This window comes from Pseudorca crassidens, chromosome 9 (genome assembly GCF_039906515.1).
Source record: "Pseudorca crassidens isolate mPseCra1 chromosome 9, mPseCra1.hap1, whole genome shotgun sequence".
In the NCBI taxonomy this organism is placed as follows: domain Eukaryota; kingdom Metazoa; phylum Chordata; class Mammalia; order Artiodactyla; family Delphinidae; genus Pseudorca; species Pseudorca crassidens.
The window spans coordinates 23446244-23472453 of NC_090304.1; the positions used below are offsets into that span (position 1 = coordinate 23446244).

The 26210-nt window shown below is 46.8% G+C and overlaps 2 protein-coding genes and 1 non-coding gene across 7 annotated transcripts in view; 2 read left to right on the top strand and 1 right to left on the bottom strand.

Moving 5' to 3' along the window:
- The window catches only part of PAMR1 (peptidase domain containing associated with muscle regeneration 1), a 164538-nt gene extending 160939 nt beyond the window's left edge, over positions 1-3599 (top strand). For all 4 annotated transcript variants that reach the window (XM_067749392.1, XM_067749393.1, XM_067749391.1 and 1 more), the window contains 2 exons: positions 733-1025; positions 2540-3599. In XM_067749392.1, coding sequence (XP_067605493.1) covers positions 733-1025; positions 2540-3076 — 830 coding nt within the window. In that variant the 3' untranslated portion in view covers positions 3077-3599. The remainder of the gene's footprint in view (positions 1-732; positions 1026-2539) is intronic.
- A 9269-nt stretch (positions 3600-12868) lies between these two features.
- On the bottom strand, positions 12869-12975 carry LOC137231387 (U6 spliceosomal RNA). Its single transcript, XR_010946509.1, has one exon. It is a non-coding gene; the product is annotated as a U6 spliceosomal RNA (small nuclear RNA).
- Positions 12976-18431: 5456 nt separating this feature from the next.
- SLC1A2 (solute carrier family 1 member 2) overlaps positions 18432-26210 on the top strand; it is a 148921-nt gene continuing 141142 nt past the window's right edge. Inside the window, exon 1 of one of the 2 annotated variants that reach the window (XM_067749441.1) lies at positions 18432-19056. In XM_067749441.1, the coding sequence (XP_067605542.1) occupies positions 19040-19056 (17 nt within the window). In that variant the 5' untranslated portion in view covers positions 18432-19039. Of the gene's footprint in view, positions 19057-21389; positions 21544-26210 lie in introns of those variants that run through there. The other variant, XM_067749440.1, reaches the window with a different exon arrangement.

The window sequence follows — 26210 nt, forward strand, 5'->3', positions numbered from 1 at the left end:
TTTTGGGAAGGGGGGCATACTTTTTGTGGATAATTCTTTCATATTTACTTGGTGAAAAGGGACAGAGCAGTTATTAAACACCAAGTGGGGAGGGGGCTAACGGTGCTAGAGGGCTTCTGGTGATATCTCCTTGGTTACCCTGTCTAACCCAGTTTTCGTTCTCATCACCCAATGGTATTAATTAGGTTATTGTTATTAATTAGATTATGAGGTATTGATTACTCACAAGGTTATAATGATGATGACTGCAGTAATACATGGAAGTGTCTGGAATAGGGTCTTGCACATACTAAGCTACCCCCATCCTCTCTGTCAAAGAAGAAGAATATGGCTTAGTTCGAGGTGGTCATCTTTATAGCAATAGTCATCATATTTGAATTTAACTCTTTATATACATCATGTCATCCACTCTCCTCAAGAACCCTAGGAGACAGTTGTGATTACTGTATCCATTTTACAGGCAGGAAGACTGAGGCTGTAAGAGATTAGGCAACTTGCCCAGTAAGTGGCTGGGATGGTAAGCCTCCAGTCGTAATCCTAGACTTTATAGTCAACCATGTCAAGGTGGTTGATTAATGTTTAAAGGGAAAAGAAAAACGGGTTATATGCTCTGTGGTCTTGACATCCATAGGGTCCACCTTTCCAGATTTGTGCTCTGTTGGGTGACTGACACATTCCCCTTTGGATGGGAAGGTCTGAGTTTACATTACTGAGCTGATGCTTTCTCCATAGTCTGTGGGAAAACTGAGAACGTCACTGCTCCGAAGACCCAGAGGACGCGCTGGCCGTGGCAGGCTGCCATCTACAGGAGGGCCGGTGGGGTGCACGGGAGCAGCCTGCACAAGGACACGTGGTTCCTCGTCTGCAGCGGTGCCCTGGTCAATGAGCGCACCGTGGTGGTGGCTGCCCACTGCGTCACCGACCTGGGGAGGGTCACCGTGATCAAGACAGCAGACCTCAAAGTCGTCCTGGGGAAGTTCTACAGGGATGATGACCGGGAAGAGAAAAGCATCCAGAGCTTGCGGGTGAGAGAGGGCTGCAGCCTGGAAACCGGGTCTCTGGCTCAGGAACTCCCAGTACTGGGCGAACAGTGACTGTGTCGGTCCTGTCACTCTAGCACTTTGGCATCCAGCCCAGAGCCTGGAAATATTAGGCACATAGTAGGTGGCTAATATATATTGACAGATACTAGAAAGGGGCATCTAGAAAGACTATGGAGTCTTTCCCCCCTAAAATTGTTTTAAAAATAAGATAGTAGGGCTTCCCTGGTGGCGCAGTGGTTGAGAGTCCGCCTGCCGATGCAGGGGACACAGGTTTGGGCCCCGGTCTGGGAAGATCCCACATGCCACGGAGCGGCTGGGCCCGTGAGCCATGGCCGCTGAGCCTGTGCGTCCGGAGCCTGTGCTCCGCAGCAGGAGAGGCCACAACGGTGAGAGGCCCGCATACCGCAAAAAAAAAAAAAAAAAGATAGTAACAAATATCTTCTATCATTGGGGTCATCGAAATGTAACCACCTCTTATGTTTAGGACACTGTGCTAGGTAGGCTTTGAGGAAAAATAGAGACTCCTAATAAATTTGTAAGATTCTTCTCTTTCCCTGCCTGCCTCCCTCCCTCTCTTCCATCCACCCACTCACCCATCCAGCTCATCCATCTGTCCATCCATCCTTCCATCCATCCATCCATCCTTCCATCCATCCATCCATCCATCCATTCAACCATCCATCCATCCATTGTTGAGTTCCCACAGCATGCCATTCGCTGGGAATACATACAGAACTGAATAAGGCATGGTTTTTGCCCTGAAGAATCCACAGGCTAGGGGAAGAGACAGACCAGTATATCGTGACTAGTCCAACACAATAGAATCCCTGAGTAGATGAGCCCAAATGTAGTTGAAGGAATAGAACACATCCGTGAGAATGTTACGGCATATCACAGATGTAAGCTCCTGGAGGCCCCTGTCAAAGAAGATGATCAGCAAGGATGGGGACAGTTAGGGGAGACTTTGTGGAAAAGTCTGTGGACCACCCTGGGTGTAGCTCTGTCTTACTGGCTTGAGGGTAAATGCAGTGTTTACAGTGGACCAGATGTTGCAAACTGGTAGCCTGTAGGGGTTTGTGTTTTGATAGTGCTAACATATATTTTTTTAATCAGTTATTTGCCAACATTTAAAAACCAGGAGGTTTCAGCCAGACATCTGGAGTCTATTCTCTGGCAAAATGAGCACTTCTGCATGGCAGTGGCCAGCTGGAGCGAAGTGGCAGCTGCCCCCTCTGCATGGGGCATGCACTCCCGTTCCTGAAACCTCACCTGTCCACTCAACTTATTTAAAACAACCTGCCAGCCAGGCGGGCCTTTCAGTTTACAACCCTGGGAATAGAGCAGTTGCTTTCTGTGATCCCTTGAGAAAAGTATCTCTGTATAATTGTAGCTGTCTCTTAGACATTTTCTCCCAATCATTTAGCCCCGGGGCTTGCCTGTTCCTGTCACTATGGAGTTGGTTGCTCACAATTGCTGTCCATTCCTTACCTTGGTAGATTTCTGCAATCATCCTGCATCCCAACTACGACCCCATCCTGCTGGATGCGGACATCGCCGTCCTGAAGCTCCTGGACAAGGCTCGCATCAGCACCCGCGTCCAGCCCATCTGCCTGGCGGCCCCTCGGGACCTCAGCACCTCCCTCCAGGAGTCCCGCATCACCGTGGCGGGCTGGAATGTCCTGGCAGATGCGAGGAGCCCCGGCTTCAAGAATGACACGCTGCGCTCGGGGGTAGTCAGTGTGGCGGACTCGCTGCTGTGTGAGGAGCAGCACGAAGAGCACGGCATCCCGGTGAGCGTCACAGACAACATGTTCTGTGCCGGCTGGGACCGCGCTGCGCCTTCTGACATCTGCACAGCAGAGACGGGCGGCATCGCAGCTGCGTTCTTCCCGGGGCGGGCGTCCCCTGAGCCCCGCTGGCATCTGGTGGGGCTGGTCAGCTGGAGCTATGACAAGACATGCAGCCACAGCCTCTACACAGCCTTCACCAAAGTGCTGCCCTTTAAAGACTGGATCGAGAGAAACATGAAATGAGCCTCAGGCCCATCAAGAAGCGCTTCCGTGCATCCTTCCGTGCATGTGTTGCCCAAGGCATCGTGGACCAGAAATGTGAATCTGCCCATGAATTTGGCTGTGCCAGGGCTTCTGATGTCAAAACCAGTGGAGGGCGAGTCGAGCTTACTTTCTGGTAGGCCACTGCCTCCCTGACTGCTGGGACCCTTTGGAAGATACCAGGGCTGCTTGCAAGAACTCAGTTTCTTCAAAATAGACTACATGAATAGCAAAGCAATCCTCCCCATTCAACCGGCCCCAGTGGCCTTCCCCACCTGCCCTTCAGTGGTGCGAATGCCATGGTCAGCTGTGGTCGAGAGAGGTCTCCTCCAAGGCTCCAGCCAGACAGAGTTCCAGAGAGCCGCCTGCAGGACAGTCCCGGACAGCGGAGCCTGGCTGCGGCACTGGTGTCCGTGCACACTGCCACGTCACGGGGTGGTCCTTTTCCTTCCCAATCCCCTGTACACACTTTAATAAAACAAGGGTTGGCTTCTGACCCACGGAACGAATGTGCCATGGCTCTGATTCCTGCATGCAGCCTCTTTGAGCTACGTGTGTTGGGACCCATGGCTGGGTGGCAGCCCTTTAAGAGAGATCCTGGATTATCATTCCCAAATAATGCATAGAGCAAAGCCGATGCCATCTTTTCAATACCAGTACTTGCAACTTGCTGGGCCTTCAGGTGGGGGAGAGGGAGGTTGGGCACCATCAGATAAGGCACAAACAGAGGAAAATACCAGGGATTTGAGGATTTCTAGTGTCCCCTCTTGTTCTTATGCTCTAGATCAAGCACAAAACCCTGCTTTGAATCTCTAGACATCTTTAGGACCTATTTTCGTAGCATCTGAACTGGAACCACCTATATACTCACGCTCGATTGAGATATGCCAAGAAACTGCAGCTTCATTCTTCTCTATAACTTCTATGGTTTTCCTTTCAAGCCCCACCCCTGGCTCCCACTGGATAGTGGAGGAAAAAAAGATGAATTGAATCCAATCCAATCCCCGAAATGATCTTTTCAGGAACATTCTCTGTTTTGGGTGACTCACTCTTTTATCCTTTCTCCCCTACCCTCACCAGTTTCCTCCTTTCCAAGATGTCCCATGGAGGCTTACGTGGCTTCTAGCCCCGGGACACACACAGTAGGACTCATGAGTTCCTGCTGGCTCTTGGGTGTGTGTGGTGGGACTTTCTCATTCCTGGGCGTTTTGCCTGCACTGGGTGCTCGTGTCTGTAACTACAGCAACTTGTGCTGTGTGCTCTGTTTCCCTGGGGCCGGCGGTCCTCCCCGCTGACTTAGGTGCTCGTCAGGTCTCGCTGGCACTGATACTCCTGAGATCCGGGGGGACTCCGACTTGACACTGGTTTGGGTTCCTCAGCCTCCTGGCCACAGTGACAGCCTTCTCTGGTGGCTACCCAGCCTGGCTTTCAGTAACCTCCTCTTCCTCCCCTGGGGGCTTGTGGGAACTTCTTGGTCTTTTCCTCACCTCCTGAGGCCTGAGAGTCAAGGGTTGGTACATTCACCTCCTACAGACCCCAGCAGAAACATTACTCTTTCCTCCACTTATCAGAGAAAACTTTGACCCCAAGCACTTTAGCCCCAAGGCGGGAGGTCACGTCTGTCTTCCAACCTGCCTCCTCAATTCTGTGTCTTTACATAATTCCCTGAGCCAGAAGGGAATTTCTGGTGCTTTCTCTTTTGGTCAGGCTTTCTTGGGGCTTTCTGTAGCTCACGTCGTCCTCCTTTCACCCATCCGCTGCATCCTCATGGCTTAATCTCAGGGCAACGTATTACTTATCAACTTCTGAGTAACAAACATCCAACACGTAATGGTTAAGCTGGAGTATTGGATTTGACCGATATATATCAGGCTGCTCAAAGGGTTTTTTTTCTTGTTTTTAAGCCTAGAAAGTTTGGATCTCGAGAGGTGTAATGGAAGTCAGATCAAAAAGATCTAAATTCAAATTCCTGTCTTTCAACTTCTTTTAAGTGACCTTGGGCAAGTCACCTAACCCCTCCACCTCAGTTTGTCATTTGTTAGGTTGGCATGCTAAACTCTGTATTTTGTGGTAGCTGTGATGATGAAATGAGCTACTGTGTAAAGCAATGAACATAGTACCTGGCATACAGTTTGGTGCCTATAATAACTGGCAGGGGCAGGGCTGTCCAGCGGGGCACAGCTCCATGAAGCCTCCACGTCTGCCACGTCTCACCTGGCTGTCCATGCTCATACTTTCCATTCTTTAACTTGTCCTGACCCCTCACCTGGACCATCACGTTCCCTATTTTCTTGACACTCCCTTTACTATCTATTGTCATTTTCCATCTTTGCCTCACCACTCAGATTTGGTTCACATTGATGTCATCTCAGCTATGACTTTGTTCCCTTTAGAAGCTGAATCTGGCCCCCAGTCCTGGTGACACCACCTGGGGCTGCTTAGTTCATAGCCTCATGGCCACTTGCCACTCGCCCTAGATCTTTCTACCCCAGCACTGCTCTCACAGGCTGCAAGCACTCAACCAGGCTAAACTAAGACTCCAGGTCAGGACGAGAGAGTCAGACACGAGACTGTCCCTTGGCCATACCCGGCACTGGAGGAATCTCACCCATCTCCCTTCATCACATGGCCCTTTTGTCTTAGGATAGAACTCCAAGGATGAGGGATCTCTTCTTAGTTGGAAATCTGGGGTGTATATCAGTCAGGGTTTTTTCAGACATTCAGAACTTTTAAGGGTCATCTAGAATAAGGGGTTACGATGGCCACATACAATTGTGGGCACTCGTGGCAAAGTCTTTTACAGGCTGTTGCCTTTGCATCTGATGTTGGATCTGGGTTCAACCGGCCAGCCGTTGGGAAGGAAAGCTGGGTGTGAAATTGGCAGAGCAAAGACAAACTGGAACCCACGAGGACAAATGGAAACCTATGTTTGTCTCTTGCTGTCCCCAACCTCGATGATTTGAGTGACCTGCGCACACACACACCTGGTCCAGGACACTCGGAGAAGCCAGAAGAGGATTTCCAGCAGGTATGGGAGGAGCTGTGGGCCTGGGTGATGTCCCGCGCCAGCAAAAGGTGAACGAGCGGATCAGTGACGTTGTGTATGAGCTGCCACAGTACAGTGCCCGATGCTCTTCACCAATTTCCAGAGCACGGAGACAACTGCTGCTTCACTCTCCTTTTCAAATCTCATGTCAGTTTCTCTTGTGCCCGCTCTCACCTGGAGCCATACAGGGAAGGGACCTCTGCAAACATAGTTCCAGCCTCTGAGTTGGCACGGAACAAAAGTCATCTAAGTCATCGAAGATTAATGCATGAAATATTAATGTGGTTGTCAACGGGGGACACCTCTGTGGAGAGCTGGGGAAGGCTCCTGATTCATCCAGAATGGTTTGGTTCTAGTTTCTTTTGTAGTGGTTTTTTGTTTTGTTTTATGCACACGAAGCCCCTGACATCTGACATTCTATCGGGGAGGCCTTGGTGCCTAGGAGCTGGCCTGGCACTCACAGCAAAGCTGTGGTGTTCTCCTGTTGAAGATCAATCATCTCACAGGATGCCAGTATCAGTCACGATCATTCTGTGACTCTGACGGATCAAGACAGAAACAAGACTGCTTTAGAACTTGTCTATGAAGAGACAAAAGCAAGGTTGTTATTCAAACCAAAACATACCAACTATCCCCCTCTCCTGGTTAAGAGGAGTGACTGCGACTTCTTTTCCAATGACAGTGTTAGCCTCTATTCTTCCTTCCTTCTAGATAAGATTTATAAAGACAGCCAATTATAGAATTGTCCCCACTTAACTGTTAGCATGGGATCCAGAACAAAACCCCACTTCCTCGGAACCCTCCCCCAAATCACCTAATAGAAGCCCAAATCCTATAAGAAGTTCATTCTAATCCTCCCTTGATGAAATACCCCACATCTCCCCATGATGTGCCTTCTCTTTCACTTCAAGGAGCAATAAATTCAACTTGTTCAACTATAGGTGTATTTCTGGTGGTCTTTGGCTGTAAGGCATTGAAAAATATATAGACACACACATATACATATCGGTATCCAAGTAAGAACCTTGCCTAAGTCATACAGATTTTACTTAAATTTCCATACTCTATGTTAACATTTATATGATGCATAAAATTTAAGTAAACTCAGTGTGATTTAAGCCAGATTCTTGCTTTCCTTAGGAGTGTCCAGGTTTACATATCAAGTGGACTTTCAAGAATTACTGAGTAGTCAACCCATATTGCTTTCTCTCACATAAACTCCAACAGGAATCGAGAGCAAGGGGCACTCCAAATAGGCCAGTGTTTTCAGTTAACTTGTCACTCACAGGGTAGTTAGAACTTCAGTTGAGTCTCTGGAGTGGTGGATGGGAAGGAAGTAGAATATTGTAAATACAGGAAGAGCTTGGAAAGCACATAAGATTAAACATGGAGGGGAACTGGCTTAAAGAAGGGCCAATTCTTTCCCAACATGAATCCTTTATTGCAATGACAGGCCAGGTTGGCCAGCCAAGGTGAAGCCAGCCAGGGTGAGGCCAACTGGTGGTGGATCTCAAATGCTAGGATCAATAATTTGGCTTCTCACTGCCTATTTGCAAACATCAAGCTCATGTTGATGTCTCCAGGAGCGTGAAAGGATAGAAGTGGAATTCTAGAAAGGCCCATCAGTCTGGCTGTGCTAGACAGAGACAGTGGTTAGAAGACCCAGCTTGATCTCAACTCCCAGCCCTGTCACTTACATGCTGTGACCTTGAGCATGACATTCAATCCCTATCCCACAGTTGTTCCATCTGCAAATGGGAGCGAAATGAAATGAGGAGTCGGTGAGTTAATGTGCATGTGAGTGAAGTATGTAGAACAGCATCTGACCCACTGCACTCTATAAATATTGGCCACTGTTATGATGGTTGTTGTTTCCTTGCTGTTCTTGAAGGAGGGGGAGACTGGAGATGGAGAAACCAGTTATAAGAGACATTACGAGGGGGAGAGAGAGGAAGAGAGGATTTAGAATGCTGTTGCGGTCCACGCATGTGGAAATACGTTTGGCAATCTGTGGGGTGAGCTTGACAGCAGGGAAGGGTGGGCAGAAATAAATGGGCGCCACAGGTTAGAAGAACCAAGAGAGTTGAGAGCAAAACGCAGTGAGACTGTGTAAGTGTAAGTGGTCTGGATAAATTTCTAAGAAAAAGTACAAGAGCTTGCAGTCAGCTTTTACGCATTTCCCCATCTGCACGTATGTATGTGTACGTGTTTGCTGGGGAGTGTTTTTTTTTGGGGGGGGTGTACAGGCTGGACTTTTTAAAAGGGATCAGGTGCCACTGGACTAGTAGGAAATCTGCAGCCATCTTATCAACTCCTTCTCAGCGTGCAACCTGTTGTTCTTTGGAGTTATGGGTATGAGGTTTGAATATGAATCTTTACAGTCCTTGGGGACATAAGAATTTTCATGCTTTCAAATTCATCACCTACTCAGAACTTAATGGGCCTTCCACAGTTACCACCTACATCCGAATATTAGTCGATAAAATCTCTTCCATCCTGAACTCAATCAAGGATTGTGAGTTCATTGATTTTCTGCCTGTCATTTATCCATCAACGAAAACTGAGTGTTAAGGATTGAAATACTAAAGGTGGACAACATAGGCTTGGTGTTGCCCTCAGTCATAGAATCCCAGAAATACATGAATAATCAGAAATCATGGTGACTACTAGGAAGGAACATACAGCATCTTGTAAAACTGTATAACAAGGGTAACCGATTTAATCTGGATGGGGCGGGGTAAAAGGTTGGCTTTCCTGAGGAAGTGACAGCTGAGCTGGGAAGGAGGTGACTAACGAATGGAGGGTGGGGAGTGGGGAAGAGCATTCCAAGCAGGGATGAGCATATGCAAAGACGTTGAGGGGAGGGCTCTTGGCATATTTGAAGAACTAGAGAACCAATAAGGCTCTCTAAAAGCGTGGGAAAGTGTGAGGAGGGGAGCGGTGTGAGGGGAGGCTGGAGATGGAGTTCTGGTGTATATGGCCACCTGGGCAGCTGGGAGAATTAGGTGAGAAGGCACTGCTAGGACCATACTATATACGTCAAACCCCATGAACTCCTAGAAATGTGCACTAGGAACTATTAGTGAGGCCATCAACTCGTCAACTATAGCCTTTGGCTTTGACTTTGGAGTTTTCTGTTGTCCTTCTAACCTGGACATGAATGAAGACCTTGAGTCCCATGGCAATAACACAACTGCATATTGTTCGAATGGAGAAATATCTTAAATGAGTATGAGATAAGCTAAAAGAAGAAGGCTGACAGTCAATGCAAGAGGCAAAGAAGTGAGACACTTATAGCTACCCTCCTGCCTTATTTTTTCTCCATCTTTAGTATCCTGTGAAAATTTTGAGTGAAATACTTTTGGGATCCCTAGGGCTTGGGGAAGTTTATCTTTTTAGGGCTGTTGGAAAGACAAGAGCATTTTGGAGTGGTTTGGTAGCAATTTGTGGTCTCTTTTTGCTTTTCTTGGCAGTAGGACCTGCTTTCCCTGGCAGGGCTCTGCCCGGATGTGCTGTTGAGGCCCAGCATTTTAAGAAGAACGTCTCAATGGCTGAGGTTTTTAAGGCTCACTTCACGTTTGTATTCCAATTCACCGAGTGTTTATCCAGAAGCTTGTGGACCAGACACGACGGAGAGCTTTGTCAACAAAGAAAAAAAAAAAAAGCAGATAAGATTAGGGAATAGCTTTCTCGGGTGAAGAATAATTTTAGAGATTGAATTCTCAGAGGAAAAAAAAAAAAACAGTGTTATATTCCTGAACTTATGGTTTCTAGGAAAAGATAACTCCAAACAAAAGAGAAAGAAAGAACGTTGTTAATCCTTATTTAGAAAGGGGACAGGGTGTTACAAATAAAACAGTATCCAGGTGCTAATAAATGAAACCTCCAAGTGAATTAGGACCCTTCTAATTTACTGTTTTTACCCAAAGACATAATTCAGCCTTTGATTTAAAAAGAATATATATCTGAATCTAGAATCTCAACTTGGAAGTAAATTACCTGGTAGCTATCTTTCCCTTTCTCTTAATAAGGAAAATAACTTCATAAGAAAAATACTTTTGGGATTTGATAACAAAGTCTCTCTCAGAATTATTAAGTGATTTCATAAAAGAAATGAATACAGATATTAGAACCAGAATCACAACACTGGATCTTCTGAGGTCACGAGAGCCTAGCTTGGGTCCTTGATTTGGTCCTTTAGCCAAATCATTCAGCATTTAACCACAGTGAGGTGTCATCAAGCAACGAAATCTCCCACAAAGATAAAAAAATTCTCTCCATCCTTTTGACCATCATAAAGATCTCACTACTGAACACTGTCCCAGCAGAACAAAGGGAAAGGAAAGATGCATAACTGGCATTCTTTGCCACGATTAGAAGGAACTGGGGGTAGAAATGGAAAGACCAGCAATCACTCTCAAAAAGTATTTCTGCTTTATACGGAATCGAGCTACTAAAAAAGAGACAGTCACTCTAATTCAAAATTGTATGGTTTTTATGCTGGGCATAAAGAATTTGCACCAACCCTGACATTTACCCTCAAGCCATCTCCTAGAAGAAGATGCTGACATCTAGGAATGATAAACCAGGAACTCACGATTCACCTTTTTCCATTGTGTCCTTTCCTCTTTCATCTTTGCGAAGTAAATGGAATGAATTCACACTCCTTCCATTAGAATTCATCAGGCAATAAGTATAGCTAACAAATGTTTTAGTCTTCCTGAGCCTTCTACTTAATGGTGGAAACCATCTACTAGGTGGCTTCTGCCTGAAGAATGGATTATATTTCGACCAAGTTCTCAGTCTGAACTGAGATTTCTCTGAAGTGACATCTCTTTTCTCATCAGCATAGAGAGTCAGGTAAAAATAGAACTCCCTTACTTCTCTTCTGCTAATGTGTGTTAACAAGAAAAGAGTGAATGAACTCAACTTGTATCTTACTGCTCCAAACACCCCTGAGAGGGATGAGTCCCTTTATTTTCTATTCAGTGACCACACTGGACAGATAGAGCTACAGGCAGGCTCATCTGTAGCTGTACTGTGTTGTTGGATCTGAAGCGTTACCACTATTGTCACTTCTGAGTGATGACAGCATGGCAGCCAGGAGACTGACATAATAAAGATGACAATAGCTATCGCTGTGTGCCAGGAACTGTGCTAGTGCTTTATGTGACATCACCTCCTTTAGTTCTCCTCTGAGCCCGGTGGATGGGGTCATTGCTAGTCCCATCAATACCCAGAAGGTTAAGTGACTTACGTTCATTCAAAACGAAAAGAGGGAAAGATGGATTCCCTTTGAAACTCACTGCTCCAAATGTGGTTGAGATGAATGGTTCCCAGGTCAGTCTAATTCTGAAGGCCATGTTATAACTTCTACAGAGACCACCTTTGCATTCTTTTTTTAATTAACATCTTTATTGGAGTATAATTGCTTTACAATGGTGTGTTAGTTGCTGCTGTATAACAAAGTGAATCAGCTATATGTGTACATATATCCCCATATCTCCTCCCTCTTGCGTCTCCCTCCCACCCTCCCTATCCCACCCCTCTAGGTGGTCACAAAGGACCAAGCTGATCTCCCTGTGCTATGTGGCTGCTTCCCACTAGCTATCTATTTTACATTTGGTAGCGTATATATGTCCATACCACTCTCTCACTTCGTCCCAGTTTACCCTTCCCCCTCCCCGTGTCCTCAAGTCCATTCTCTATGTCAGCATCTCTATTCCTGTCCTGCCCCTAGGTTCTTCAGAACATTTTTTGTTTAGATTCCAGATATATGTGTTAGCATACAGTATTTGTTTTTCTCTTTCTGACTTCACTCTGTATGACAGACTCTAGGTCCATTTACCTCACTACAAATAACTCAATTCTTTTTATGACTGAGTAATATTCCATTGTATATGTGTGCCACATCTTCTTTATCCATTCATCTGTGGATGGACACTTAGGTTGCTTCCATGCCCTGGCTATTGTAAATAGAGCTGCAGTGAACATTGTGGTACATGACTCTTTTTGAATTATGGTTTTCTCAGGGTATATGCCCAGTAGTGGGATTGCTGGGTCATATAATAGTTCTATTTTTAGTTTTTTAAGGAACCTCCATACTGTTCTCCATAGTGGCTGTATCAATTTACAATCCCACCAACAGTGCAAGAGGGTTCCCTTTTCTCCACACCCTCTCCAGCATTTATTGTTTGTTGATTTTTTTGATGATGGCCATTCTGACTGGTGTGAGGTGATACTTCATTGTAGTTTTGATTTGCATTTCTCTAATGATTAGTGATGTTGAGCATCCTTTCATGTGTTTGTTCGCCATCTGTATATCTTCTTTGGAGAAATGTCTATTTAGGTCTTCTTCCCATTCTTGGATTGGGTTGTTTGTTTTTTTGATATTGAGCTGCATGAGCTGCTTGTATATTTTGGAGATTAATCCTTTGTCAGTTGCTTAACTTGCAAGTATTTTCTCCCATCCTGAGGGTTGTCTTTTCGTCTTGTTTATGGTTTCCTTTGCTGTGCAAAAGCTTTGAAGTTTCATTAGGTCCCATTTGTTTATTTTTGTTTTTATTTCCATTTCTCTAGGAGGTGGATCAAAAAGGATCTTGCTGTGATTTATGTCATAGAGTGTTCTGCCTATGTTTTCCTCTAAGAGTTTTAGAGTGTCTGGCCTTACATTTAGGTCTTTAGTCCATTTTGAGTTTATTTTTATGTATGGTGTTAGAGAGTGTTCTAAAAATATGGAACGCTTCACGAATTTGCGTGTCATCCTTGCGCAGGGGCCATGCTAACCTTCCCTGTATCGTTCCAATTTTAGTATATGTGTTGCCGAAGCAAGCACACACCTTTGTATTCTTAATACAATGATCTGGGGCTGCTGCTGTGAAGATTCTCCTCCCGCCAGTTATCACCCTAAACTCCCTTCTTTTTCAAAACCTTTTCATTTTCAATGTAGTTTCTCCAACGTCTCTCTCAGATGCTCTTGGCTTCAGGGCCGGTGCTGTGAGAGAATATTCTTTCCTCTAAAATAGAACACTGTACGAGGATTTCCATTCATGGTTTTCATTCATACTAAAAATAGCTCACAGTTTTGAAAAATTAGCATACTCATTTTAATTGTGTTGATGAAAGGGCCTCCAGCATCCTCTCTGTTTTATTTATTTCTTAAAAACCTTAAGGTGTTTATTTTATAGTCTTAATGATCAAGCCGAAGTTTCAAAAGACAGATCCAGACATGCTGCTCTTTCTCTGGGTCACTTTCTCCTGATAAACTTTGGGCGTTGAGACATTTCTCCTCTGTTGTCATCAGGAAGGGGAATGGGCTTATTTAACAGCCTTTTATGGGAAAACAGTGTAGGGCTTTTTTTCTCTTTTCTATATTAGGAGTCCTCCCACCCCCCAATCGGAGACGCGATAACCAATCTCAAGCAATCTGAAGGAAAAGCAAGACGGGGAATGAATTCCTTAGAAGAGCAAATAAGAGGAGGGGACGCTTTTATCCCTTCTTTGGTTCAACTAAGCTCCTATTACGATTGGAGAAGAGCACTGAGAATTATAGGATTTAGGACTGGAACCTTTGAGGCCATCTGGTGATTTCTTCCATGGTATAAATATACCGTCTTCTAATCTGTAGCAAATGGTCTGGCTGAGTCCTCTCTGCTAGAAGATCCTCCGTGGTGGAGAGGACCCTGCATGGGGGCAACCTGTTCCGGTAATGATGACATTATTATTGCTATGGGTTGCATAGCAGAGAGGTTAAAAGCAAGGTTCTGCAGGAAGGCTGCCTGATCTCCAACACCAGTTTTGCCCCAGCTTCATTTGTTGGTCCTGCAGATTCCTTCTCCGACTGTCTCCATCCTGCTCTGTTCCTCGGGAGGTTGAACTACAAGGTCTGCATATGAGTCGTGCCAATGTGCTCTCTTGCCCTCTGCTTCCAGCTTTGGCCAACAGGCAGCCCCGCAGGGGAGAAAACAGGAGGAAAGTAGGGGTCAAGTTATTTATTCCCAGGCCCCCTTCCAGCAGGTCGCCATGGCAACAACATCTCAGTTTATGTCAGCTGGAATTGAGCGCTCCCTCTGGGTTCAGGTTAGGGTGGGTAATGGTGCCCCACTGTTACAGTCTGTGGGCTCTGCACTATCCCTTAGCGTTTCCCTACATCCTTCCCATACCCTTCTAAATAGTCTCTTTGTTAACCTTTGCACAACGTACTTAATTTGAACATGCCATCTTTTTCTAGCTGGGACCTTGACTGACACAACCACTCACTAACTGCGTAATGCTGGGCAAATTCTGTAACCTCTCTTGGACTCAGTTTTCTCCTCTGTAAAATGGGGGTAATAATAATAATATACGCTGTAGAAGGTCATCTTAAGAATCAAATGAGATAATATATATATTAAGATACTTTGAACACACAGTTAGGACTCAGCAAATGCTAGGGTAATGCTCCAACATAGTCTCCAACTGGGACCATGAAGTCCCAGCCTAAACACTACCTTAATTCAACCGTGGTAAGTCACTTCTCACAGCTCGGGTTAAGCCTTAAGTCAACCATCAATAAGGCAGAAAAGAAAAAAATCCTTCAGAGTAAAAACTAACTTCTTTGAACATCCCTTACGTCACCTATCAAAGGACAGTACAGTCAATTTTTTGGTATTCAGTCCTGCATTGTAGTTTTTATTCCTGCTAAGTCTGAGAACCTGTGGGCAAGACTTAAGAAAGGTAAATCAGCATGCAAATGTGAGAGCATCCCACCCCTTCTGCTTTTGCCATAACCATGGAATCCCTAGAGGAGACTGAGAGATGCTAGAAAATTCGAAAGTGTTCTTACTGGCTTGTAGGGTTGACCTCGTTCTGTTCTCACATCAGGGCTTTATCGACTTAATGTTGGCTGGGAGATGTGTATAGTTTGTTGTGAAGATAGAAAGGAGTTAATGGGGTTACACTTTAGGTGGCTTGAGGGGAGGCTAGATTTTCACATGGGCTCAGTGGGAAATTAAACAGGGTGCGTGCTGCTGTTCCCACAAGTCCAGGATGACCCTTTCTTGAGCACTTAAGGTGCCAGGCTCAGAGCTAAGCACTTCCTACATGTTAGTTATCCCATTTTAACCTCACGGCAACCACGAGGTGGTATTATTATGTTCTCTGGTTTTGAGATGAGGAAGCTGAACACCTCAAGTGCCCAGCCTAAGAATACAGTCTAATTGATGCCAGGGGCAGAATTTGATGCGTGTCTGCCTGACCCAGAGCTGAGTTTGGAGCCGGCACCGAGGCAGTGTGGGAGTGTGGCTTACCCTCAGTGTTCCATATATGTGCAAACCGAGAAGAAAACTCCATGTTTTATAGCTTTTCATGTTAGTTGTCCACAATAGCACACACGTGTTTGCCTGGATAGATTTTTTTTTTTAACATCTTTATTGGGGTATGGATAGATTTTTAAATGCCCTGTATTTGGCGAGAGGACGGTCAGCCTGGTATCTTCCTATTGTCTTTGCAAAGGCTAAACACACCAATCTGCTTCAAGTACTCCCCAGGGCCATGTTTCTGGACCCCTTTCCATCTTTTTGAATCATCTCTAGTCCAGTGGTTCCCGGTGCTGGCTGCATAGTAGGGGAGGTTTCACCTGAGGAAGTTAAAAAAAAAAACCCTGAGTCAGGGCCCTTCTCCAAATCTCTGGAAGGTGGCCCTAGCATTATTGTTTCTAAAAAGCTCCCTCAGTACATTTTAATGGGCAGTCCATATTGAAAAGCACTCCTCCAATTTGCTTAAAAAATGAAGAATTAGTGGGAATGTTGGCAGGGCCCTCTGGAGCAAGGAGAAAGAATCAGTTCCTTCTAGTTAATGATTATTATCCAGAATTAGCTGTGGCAAATTCCACACGATTTAATAGGCCTCATCTCCAAGGGCAGCTGAATGAAAATGTCTCTCAAGTATAAGATGGGCGTCAAGGTTCCCAAACATAGTCGTTTGCAGGAAAGGTGGCAAAGTGGAGCCACTTCTGTCTAATCTGGCCATGCTTGTTGGTTCACTGAATTCTCCCAGGTCCTGAACACTGAAAATATAATTAAGACTGTTTTTCAATTGGATGGTTTAAAAAGTGAAATCAGCTCCATTTCCTTTTCTCTGGTCTTTTACTTAACTCTGTTTCTGTACCATCAGGTGTGTTGCCCTTGGCAGTGAGGGCTAAGGAATGGTGCGGCTCGGCCCTCCCCTCCTGTGTGCAGACACCGAGGAATTCTGATGGAGGTCTTCCTTTGTGCTCATTGTAAAGGGGGTTGAGGTAGTGCTGCTGGGATCATTAACGTCTAGAGAGATGCCCATGGCTTTGTTTTCCAGCTGCCACCTCGGCAGAAAGGGCAGCAAAATCCCTAAATTATAAAGAGAAAATGAGACTGTACATATTCTGCACTTGACAACTTCACATACAAAGTCACACACCCACTCTTGACAGGACTAGAGAGAAGGCAGCACCAAGCATCACACGAAGGTTCAGGAAGGTAGTTTTTCATCTACAAATTATTATAAACCACAACTAAACTTTAAAAAAGAAAATGCACAATTAGAGGTGATATGAAGGGTCCTAGGATAGATACGATATAGGTCTGGTTAATCTAATGGGGCACACAGGAAAGAGAGAGAGAGAAGGAGGGAAGGGGAGAGATGGAGGAAGATGTTTGGATTCAGATTTTGGGAAGGGAGGTGAAAGGAGGAGGTGAGCAAAAACGTTTTAAAACCTTCTATTTAGTTCTTTTCTCTTTTTCTTGTTATTTCTCTAATCTGCCTATTCACCCTTGGATATTGTGCTCAAGAAACTATCCTCCAAGGAACCTCAGATTAAACTGAACAATTTTTGAGGGTTTACTGGGCGCCAGACTCTAGTTAAGAGCTTTGCGTATCTTTTACATTGCATTTCGATTTCTTAGCTATGCGAGTTTGGGAATGGCACTCCCGTTTTGCAGATGGGATGAAGAGCAGTTGAGGACTTTCCTCACAGATTATCCCACTGGAAGGTGAACTCAAGCTCTCAGATACCAGCGTCAGCCATTTAACCACGAAGCGTCCCCGCTGAGTCTCCAGCTCCCCTGGCACGGTCCCCGGGATGAACTCCGCGAGTTTCCACGTGGCCCGCTTCATTCGATCTTCGGAAAGGGGTCAGCACAGCCACGGGGCTGGAGAGCTCCTCTCCCGGGGAATAAGACTAGACAGGCGGCGACTGAGGACACTACGGGCGTCCCAAACCCCCTCCCGGAGGAGCCTGGAAAATTCCAAGGGGCAGGCTTGCAACGCAGATATCTCTCGGGCGCGTTGACACTTTGCAAATCTCTCTCTCAAGAGAGCCTGTTTAATTCTCACCGCGGCCCTGCAAAGGGGGTTATTTTGGCCCCATTTCCCAGAAGAGGAAATTGAGGCCTGCCCTCCCGGGGTGGGTGTCTGTAGGTGTCTGCCTCTTCCTAGAGATAATAAAATCTGCACGGATTTTGTCTTTATTATGCAAAGCCGGCGTGGAGGCTCGGACCCTCTCTTGACAGAGCCCATCTGTCTCTGCGCACCGCCCCCGGGGCACAGAAGCCTAAGGCAAGCGGAGCAGAGTGGGTGAAAACGCGTCCCCACCACTTGCCTCGCCGTCTCATCGCGCCTTCCCCTACAGCGTCCCGGAGGCCGACCTCCCTTGGCTTAAAAAAAAAACCCCAAAAAACTACATCCTCCCCAGCACCCGCCCGCCGCCCCAGGGATTTGCATTAATATTAATCCCGATGCATAATTGAAGGCCGGAGATTTACTCGGGCCATAGCGGGGGAGGGCGCGCAACTGGGCTGTATTTCGGCCGCGCCACTCGTGTTTTGGCCGCTTGGGTTCCGCGGGGCCTGGTACCCAGGACGTGGGGGGGTGGGGTGGGCGTGCCGTCTGTGAGGATGAGCTTGGGAGTGAAGTGAGCCGGAGCGACTGTGCCAAGGAGTGAGGCGGGGTGCTGCGGGCTGCTCCAGGGAGGCGGGGATGGAGGGGCATCCCAGGTCTCCGCGACGTGGCTTGTGCTTCGCCCAGCGCGGGGTGACCCCGGGCCACGCGGGCTTGAGGGGAAACAATAGAGACTCCTTAGATCCTGGGCTCCTGCCACGGACGGCCCAGGCCTTCCCGGGAGACCAGCGGGGCTTCTTTGCTTATTTGGCTAATTTATGGCGAGAGGCTGGGGGTAGGGATGGCAGAGGAGGGACGGCGTCTGGAGACGGGGGGCGAGGGGGCGGCAGTTAAAGGAGTCTCCTGAGGCGGCGGCGCTGGTGATGTCAGCTCTCGACGAAAATAGAGAGGGATCGCCTGCAAATCCCCCGCTCCGGCGGGGCTAAACCTTGCAATCCCTCCCCGACCGGCGCGGAGCCAGGGCGCAGCGGCCTCCACCGCCTCCCCCGGCGCGCACACACACCCACACACCCGCGCACGCACGCACACACTCCCCTGCACACCCACGGCACACGCACTCGCCGCCCTCCCCTGCCACCGTCCTCCGAGCCCGCGCTCCGCCACTCGCCCCGCGGCGAGCCCCACAGCAAATACAGGTGGCAGCGGCGGCACGTCGTCCCTGCGCGCACTCCCGCAGCCCGGGGGACGGCGCTCTCTCGAGGAAGCCACCCTCCGAGGTCCCCGCAACGCCCCCCGAGCGCCCAGCCAAGCCCCAGCGAGGCTGGCGGAGGGAGCGCGGTGCCGAGCGGAGACGCGGCTTAGCTCCGGCTGGAGCCTCTTGCGCCCGCTGAGGCGCTAAAGGGCTTACCCAGGAGGGGGGTGGAAGGGCGGGGAGAGGCTCCCCCTTAAATACCGCGCTCGGCCACACTCGCGCGCTCACCCCGGCACCCGCTCACTTCTCGCCCGCCGCTGCCGGATTGTGCCGAAGAGGAGGGGGCGTTCCCCAGGCCATGGCATCGACAGAAGGGTGAGGGGCTTTTTCTCTGTACCCGCAGCGAAGCGGGGGGTGCGCGCGGTGTGGTGTCCGCCTATCCGGGATGGGAACAGAGAGACGCCGGCGCCGGGCCTCGGAGACGGTGGCAGAGCGATGGCCTGGCTGGGGGTGGGACGGTGGGATGGTGGTGGTGGGGGGAATTGATTTTCTTTCGAGAAGCTGGCTGCTTAACCCTTTGAAGATGCGAGAGACGGAGGATTGCTTTATTTTAATTAAAAAGGTTCGGTGGAGGTGTGAAAAAGAGTGACGAAAAATCCTGTTGAGGTTACTTTTGAGATTTGAAAACAATAAGGGATTGGGCACAGTAAGAGCGGCAGACATTGCTGAGGGAAGCAGCACTTGGAGCGCGGCGCCGGTTGTATGGTGGGGACCGGCCGGGAATGAATGAGCTGGGACCCGGGCCGGGGCGGGGCGAAGACCAGCGCGCGCCGTCTTGAATGTCAGATTTGCAGAGTCGCGGAGTAGATACCCGGCCTGCTCCGATCTCTTCTTGTCCCTGGATGGCGGAATCTCCCTGGCCCGTGTTAAGGAAAAGTGGAAAAGATTTGGGTGCTTCCCGGGAAGAGGCAGGAACATCAGTGGCTTTGGGCAGGGACAGGAGTCCCCAAACTCCAGCGGAGCGTTGACCTCCCCCCCCCCCATTCTGCCCGCTGTCTTGGAGTTGTCTCCTGCCTCCCGAGGCTGCAGTTGGATGGAGAATGATCCCAGTGATAAATAAAGGGAGTGTCTTTAGCAAGAGGGAGATGGGGCTGCAAGAATCCCTTGAACACTCGTACCTCAAAGGAAGTGTCCAGAACAACGTCCTGGACCAGTATCTCCCAGGAAACTTTCCCGGCTCGGTAGAGTCTGAGTAGGAATGAAAGACTGGTTGGGGAGCTCAGCCCTTTGGTTAATTCACAAAAGTGCACTAGATACTTGCAAGAGACCATTGGATCCATGTTAAGTGGAAAGCAAATATCAGAGGCTCCTCTGAGCACAGGTGGAAGGTCCTTGGTGCTGGAGCTTCCCAGGGCTTCTGCCTAATAAACTTTACCAACTCTGCAGGCTTGTTTTGGGGGAATAGGTCTCTAAGTAGGAGTGTAGAGCGGCTCCAGAGTTAGATCTCTAGACTTCAACCTCGAGCGAAGGGCAAATATTTCTAAAACTGTCTCCCTGTGTCCAAGAGAAGGAACTCATCCCTTTTCTGGCCCCTGGAGTCCTTCCAAAGAGGGGCTAGCACCTTGTGGTTGCATGAGATTTCTCCTCTTTTTGTCCTAATGTTTCAGCAGTGTGGACCTTTTTGATTATTAGTTCTCCAAAGAGATGCTCCAGGAAGATGCTTGTGTACAAGGAGGGCGGTACATTGTGCTAACACAGATCTCTAGAATTAAATATTCAGAGCTCATATGTCTCAACCCCCGTGTCTTTGCCTGTTTAATTAAATAGTCTTTCATATTAGAAAAGATATAAAGGCATTTCTGGCTGCCTTAAGGTCCCTTCTAGATGTGTCCCTGCTTGTAAAGGCTAGGTTGAAAACATCTGTGAAAGAGATTGATGATGGCAGTCTTTCAAATCCTGCATCCTTATTTCGATGGCCAGATAGTAAAGGGAGAGGTTAAGACAACAACAAAAATCCCCAAATTAAGTGTGTTTATCTCACCTGTGTCCTAAATGAGACCTGCCCAACGATGACTCTATATTTGATTTAAATATAGAGCAGAAGTGATTCACATTCAATTAATTAATGTCGTATTATACGCTCTGCATAGTCAGGAAAAGATTGGTCAAAGGAATTTGCATTTAGGAGAGGAAAGAATTGAGAACATTTGAAAGGCTGGGAAACAAATACAGAAAGAGCATGACACATTGTCACTTCAGAGCAGTTACTGATGAGCAGGTGACATTCTCAGAAGCCCTGGTCTTTCCTTTTTTCTTCTCTTCCTTTCTTCCATCTTTTCTTCCAGGTGCATTTACTCAGTACTTGTTGGGTAGACCTCACATGCTAGGCACTCTAGGGGGCTACAAAGACACAAGAGTTTGATTAGTAAATTGTTCACGTGGTTTAGTGAGATTCTCTCGCCTCTTCTGATATCTTTGGTTAATGTGCCTGACAGAGGGACGTTCACTAAGAATCCTCAAGCTGGTTGCCTTTGTTAGCCTGTGTCTTCTAACAACGTTGAAACTGTTTCCTTGAGACATGCATTGCTGAGAAGGAAGCAAAAATAACAATAGAGTCTTATGCTTTCAGTGTATGTATTTTCCAAATTTTTTTTTTTTTTTTTTTGTGGTACGTGGGCCTCTCACCACTGTGGCCTCTCCCGCTGTGGAGCACAGGCTCTGGACACGCAGGCTCAGCGGCCATGGCTCACGGGCCCAGCCGCTCCACGGCATGTGGGATCTTCCCGGACCAGGGCACGAACCCATGTCCCCTGCATCGGCAGGCGGACTCTCAACCACTGCGCCACCAGGGGAAGCCCCAACGTATGTATTTTCAGTTCAACTCTGTTTGATCCAGAATGTTTGGGGAATGGAAGAGTGTGGCAAACTGACCATTCCGGTCACCATTTATTTGGTGATGTAGTTACAGTCAACGGCATATGCTGATTACCAATTTTGAAAGAATTATTAGAAGCAATAGTGACATCTTATGTTTGTTTAGCACTTCACTTTCAAAGCTCATTTGTGTACATCATCACATTTGATTCTTCCAGTAACTGTGAAGTAGGCGGTCCAATGAGGATAGACTTTAAGAATAAACTGATATAGAATGTAATGTCATCTTTCCCAAAAGATTCCAGGACTTGGCCAAACTTTGGAGTTATCGTCTGGAAATGTCAATTATCCTGGAAGAGTGTGCTAGGCGTGTCTGGAGCAGGAGATTACCAGCCTTCTCTCAAAACTTCGGCATACACTGTGCAAATTGCCTTGTGGAATATTCTTATTTTCAGCCTGTGCACTTGGTCATTGCCTTTGCAAAGCATGCTCAAACACGGTCTGGTTATTTGAGGTTTCTGATGACTTGGAACTGGGATTATTAGCATCCAGCTTCTAGAAAACTCAACAGTGGACCCTTTGGTAGTTCCCAGGCCCTGAGAGGTATTTTCCTGCAAAGCAACGTCTAATTTGATAGTTGAGCATTCTGTTTTTCTGAGTCCTCAGACACAGCTAGAATTATGGTTTTGGCCCCTGATCCAAATTGGAAAGAGGTTATCAGTAGTTGGTGGCAGACGGGCTAGTGTCCATTATAGACTGAAGTATGTTGGAGCATTCAGATGCTGTAGAGGCAGGCGTTTTAGAGCTACGTTCTGGGGGTGGGAGACAGCTAGGTCACCATGTGTGTCACAGGTCCAAGGCGATCTATCTTCTGATAAGCTCCCAGGAGCCAAGGGGTCAGAGCGAAAGCCAAGTGTGAGGGCTTGGGTTTCAATTTGACTTAGAAAGCCAGCGAAACAGAAAACTGCTGACGGCAGAAAAACCCCACAAGAGAGACCACCGGATGTATTATTTCAAGCAAACAAAAGCAAAACATAACGATTGCTTTCTCCCGCCCCCCCCCCCCCCTTGGGAATGAGGTTGAGGTCAGCAGGAGGAAGATCCCACGGAATAGACTTATCGGGAAGGCAATGGAGGGCATGGGGTTTGGGGTCCAGAGGAGGTTGGTTGCATGTTGCGTGCCTCAGGCTTCACTGCAGTTTTCATTTTCAAGAATATAAAAATCAGCCTCCTTGGGTAAAATAAAGATGAGTGAAACTCAAATGAGAAAGCCATGTCATGTTTACTAACATGGCCTCTTGTGAGTGACTGAAAGCTTAATTCTCACGAAATAATTGCTAAATCCAAATGAAGCTTGTGACGTGGAAGAGCCGAGATGTTAAAAACCAAAAGGCATCAGAAAAAAAAAACCAAAAGGCAGTTCTGCCCATAAGTTTCAATGGCCACTTCTTTTCTTCTTTAATGCAACACATGAGGGGCTGTCTCCTCAGGCTTCAGATTTCAGGGAATTGTCGGACAGGGAAACATCTTTAAGAGATGGTGGTGCTTTGGCTGCAGAAACGAGCATTGTTTAACAGCAAAGTGTGAGATTTCTGGGTCATTGTGCCATCAATCATACAGATCCAGGATTGCAAAACTGACAGTTTGAAGCTCAACACAGGTTGATTTCAATGGAAATCTCATCTCCCCATCCTCTTCCATGGCTGTGTCACACAATGCCCAGATGTCTGGTTTTCCCCCTTTCAAAGGCAAACTCAATTGTTTTCCATACTGATTCTTTCCCCCTTGGGACTGCCTTGCCTCTTGGAACGAACGGCATCTACTCGTTTCGGTCACCTGCTATACTTATTTTCACCGAATCAGACACCCATCATTTAAAATCTTCTAGCAACAGTAGGCAAAAGAGTCATTCTCAAGATGAAATTTCAGTTTTGTTTGCATTTTCACAACGTGTCCTGGAAGTCTGAAAAAGCTAACAAGTGCCACACACCGCCTTGCTTGCTGTCTTCTCTCCCATGCCCTTAACAGCTTGTTGGGGGCCAGCAGAATGTTTCATAGCAAGGGTTTTAGTATCCAGATTACGGCAAATCTCTTTATTTACCAGATCCTGAGCTTGCTGTCTCCTCCCTCTGCCCGCCCCTCCCCCCTCCCCTCACCAAGGGCCAAGTCCTTGGAATGAATTAATTAAAGGAGTGTTTAAAAATATCTCATTGCTCCATCTCCACGTGCTCTGTCGTTGATTGGAGGCAGATGGGCTGCATATTTGTCAGTAGAATAGAGAAGGACTAGCATCTCGTTATAAATCTGTCTGGTTGGCATCAGATGGTGGCAGAAAGACAATGGGCCAGCCATATTAAAGGAGAGTAAAGACAAGGGGAGATCCTTAAACTTTAAAAAAGAACACCTCATTCTCTTAGTGCTCGGTTTTTTGTTTTTAATTTCAGTGGTTGTTTTCCAACAGTGTTGATGTTTATTTGCTTATCTTTCATTCGTGTATCTGTTTAATTTCTCGCGGCTGTCTGCTGAACGGCCGTCTGGTGTTCTTGGCCATCTTCGCGGCTGCTTTGGGTTATGGACTCATTGAGCAAGGACTGTCCTTTAAAAATGGAATGAACTCTGTTTTGGCAGTTGGATATGTCAATCTGGGTCTCTCTGAGATAGGTGGTGGTCCGTGTTATAGACCTTGAACCAAGTCCCTGGGGGGAAGGGGGGAGACAACTTCCGCCTACACTTACACACCCTGTATATTAGAGGCTTCATTTAAACCCTCGAGAGGACTTTCTTCTGTTACATTCGGTCAGGCGTGCCATCTGTCACTCGCTCTTTGTAATCTGGCATAGAACTCTCCATCACGTGCTCCTGCCATCCTGACTTCCCAGCCGCTGTGCTTGAAGGATCACCGAGCTGGTGGCCAAGTTGGAAGTGGGGTGAGGCCTGTCTGCTTCCCAAGCTCTGCTCTTCCCACAACACCAGACTCGAGGTGTTGGCAGCCTGTGGACTGTATGTGGCCCACAGACATATATGTTTTGCCTCACACAGGAATTTGAAAACATTTGAATTATTTGCTTATATTTAAAAAGATTTCACCTAAAAAAAATCCTGATTCTGGCTTCTCTTAAACATTGGGAAATCGGATGACAAAGGACCTGCCCTGTTGTCTTGGTACCATTTATTGAATGCTTACAGCCCTACCATTTTTTAAGCACTTTGCATGTATTAATTGATTTAATCCCCACAAAAATGTGATGCACAGGGACTCTTATTATCCCCATTTTATAGGTGTGAAAACTGAGACACAGAAAGATTAAGTAACTTGCTCAAGGTTTCACAGCTAGTGAGTGGCAAAGCCGGGCCTTAAACTCAGGCAGCTTGTCTCTGGGACCCATGGCCCTAACCACAGGCTATACCTGCAAGGTGGTGGGCGAGTCAGCTGGGGCTGAAGCGTGGCTGTCCCCTGAGACAGGGCATGTGCCTTCCAGGTTGGGCGCAGTCTTTTCTGAGACCAGTCGCTCATGCTACCTGCCTGACCCCTTACCTTTCTAAGGCAGCCATTGAGAGAGTAAGAGCTTGGGTTCCATCTTCTCAGGGTATGCCACTGCTTAGCAGTTGTGCCTACTTTTTCCTGTTAACCCCTTAAACACTACCTTCTTGTTATCCCTTTTAACTTTGTTCTTAATGAAGCGTTCCTTTGTAAATTATTGGTTGTCAGGACACCAATAGCATTGTCTTATCCAGATGCAGTGCTTTGAAACAGCCCAGGGCATGACCACACGGGTCCAACCCTTTGGAATCTTGAGCCTTGGACATGCACTTCTTAGTGGTAAATGTAGTGGAGTATTTAGCAGGCCCTGGAATTTATTCTTATGTGATTTTCAAGCCTGGCTGTTTAGGGCTGTGACTTAACTTACCCACTTTCCTAAAGCAGCTACTAGTCCTACCTCTTTAGGAGGAGGGCTGTTGTTGTTGTTGTTTGCAACATATGCAAACAGTGATGGCCGGGGAGCCTTTTAGATTGAGGAAAAATCATTCAGAGGCTGTATTTCTGTGTATTTTTAAGAGTGGCACAGTTTGCTGATCATCCAGTAGGTGGCAGTAAATGTCAGTACTTTGTCCAGACTGGGGGTTTGACTCCCTTTGGTTCTTAGGGAATCACAATTCCTACAGCATCCCGTTCTCTTTTGTTTCAAAAGTGTCTCCACCAGATATATCATTTAGTATTTGTGAGATGATTGTCATATATCAACAATGTTTATAGATATCACCATAAACAAACATAAATAGGACCATTTGTTTGAACTTATTCCAAGTCTGTGTGACTATACATATATGATTTCATTAAGTCCTTATGAACTCTTATGGAATTAACCCATTAACTCTTATGGAATATTATGCTCATTTTACACATGGAGAAACTGAAGCTTCAAGATATTTTGATTTTATGATGTTATTGGGTGTCTGGGGTTTTTTTTTTTTTTTTTTGGTCATCTAATTCTACTGTTTCATATTATCCACATTTTGTAATTAATTCATATGTCTTTAAAATTTCACGAGCCCTCCCTTTGTTCATTTGTTTGGTTTTGCCCCGGTGGGTGTCTCCAATCACTTTGGTCCAAGGTAGCAAGATAGCCAAGCGTTCCTGCAAAAAGAGATAATAA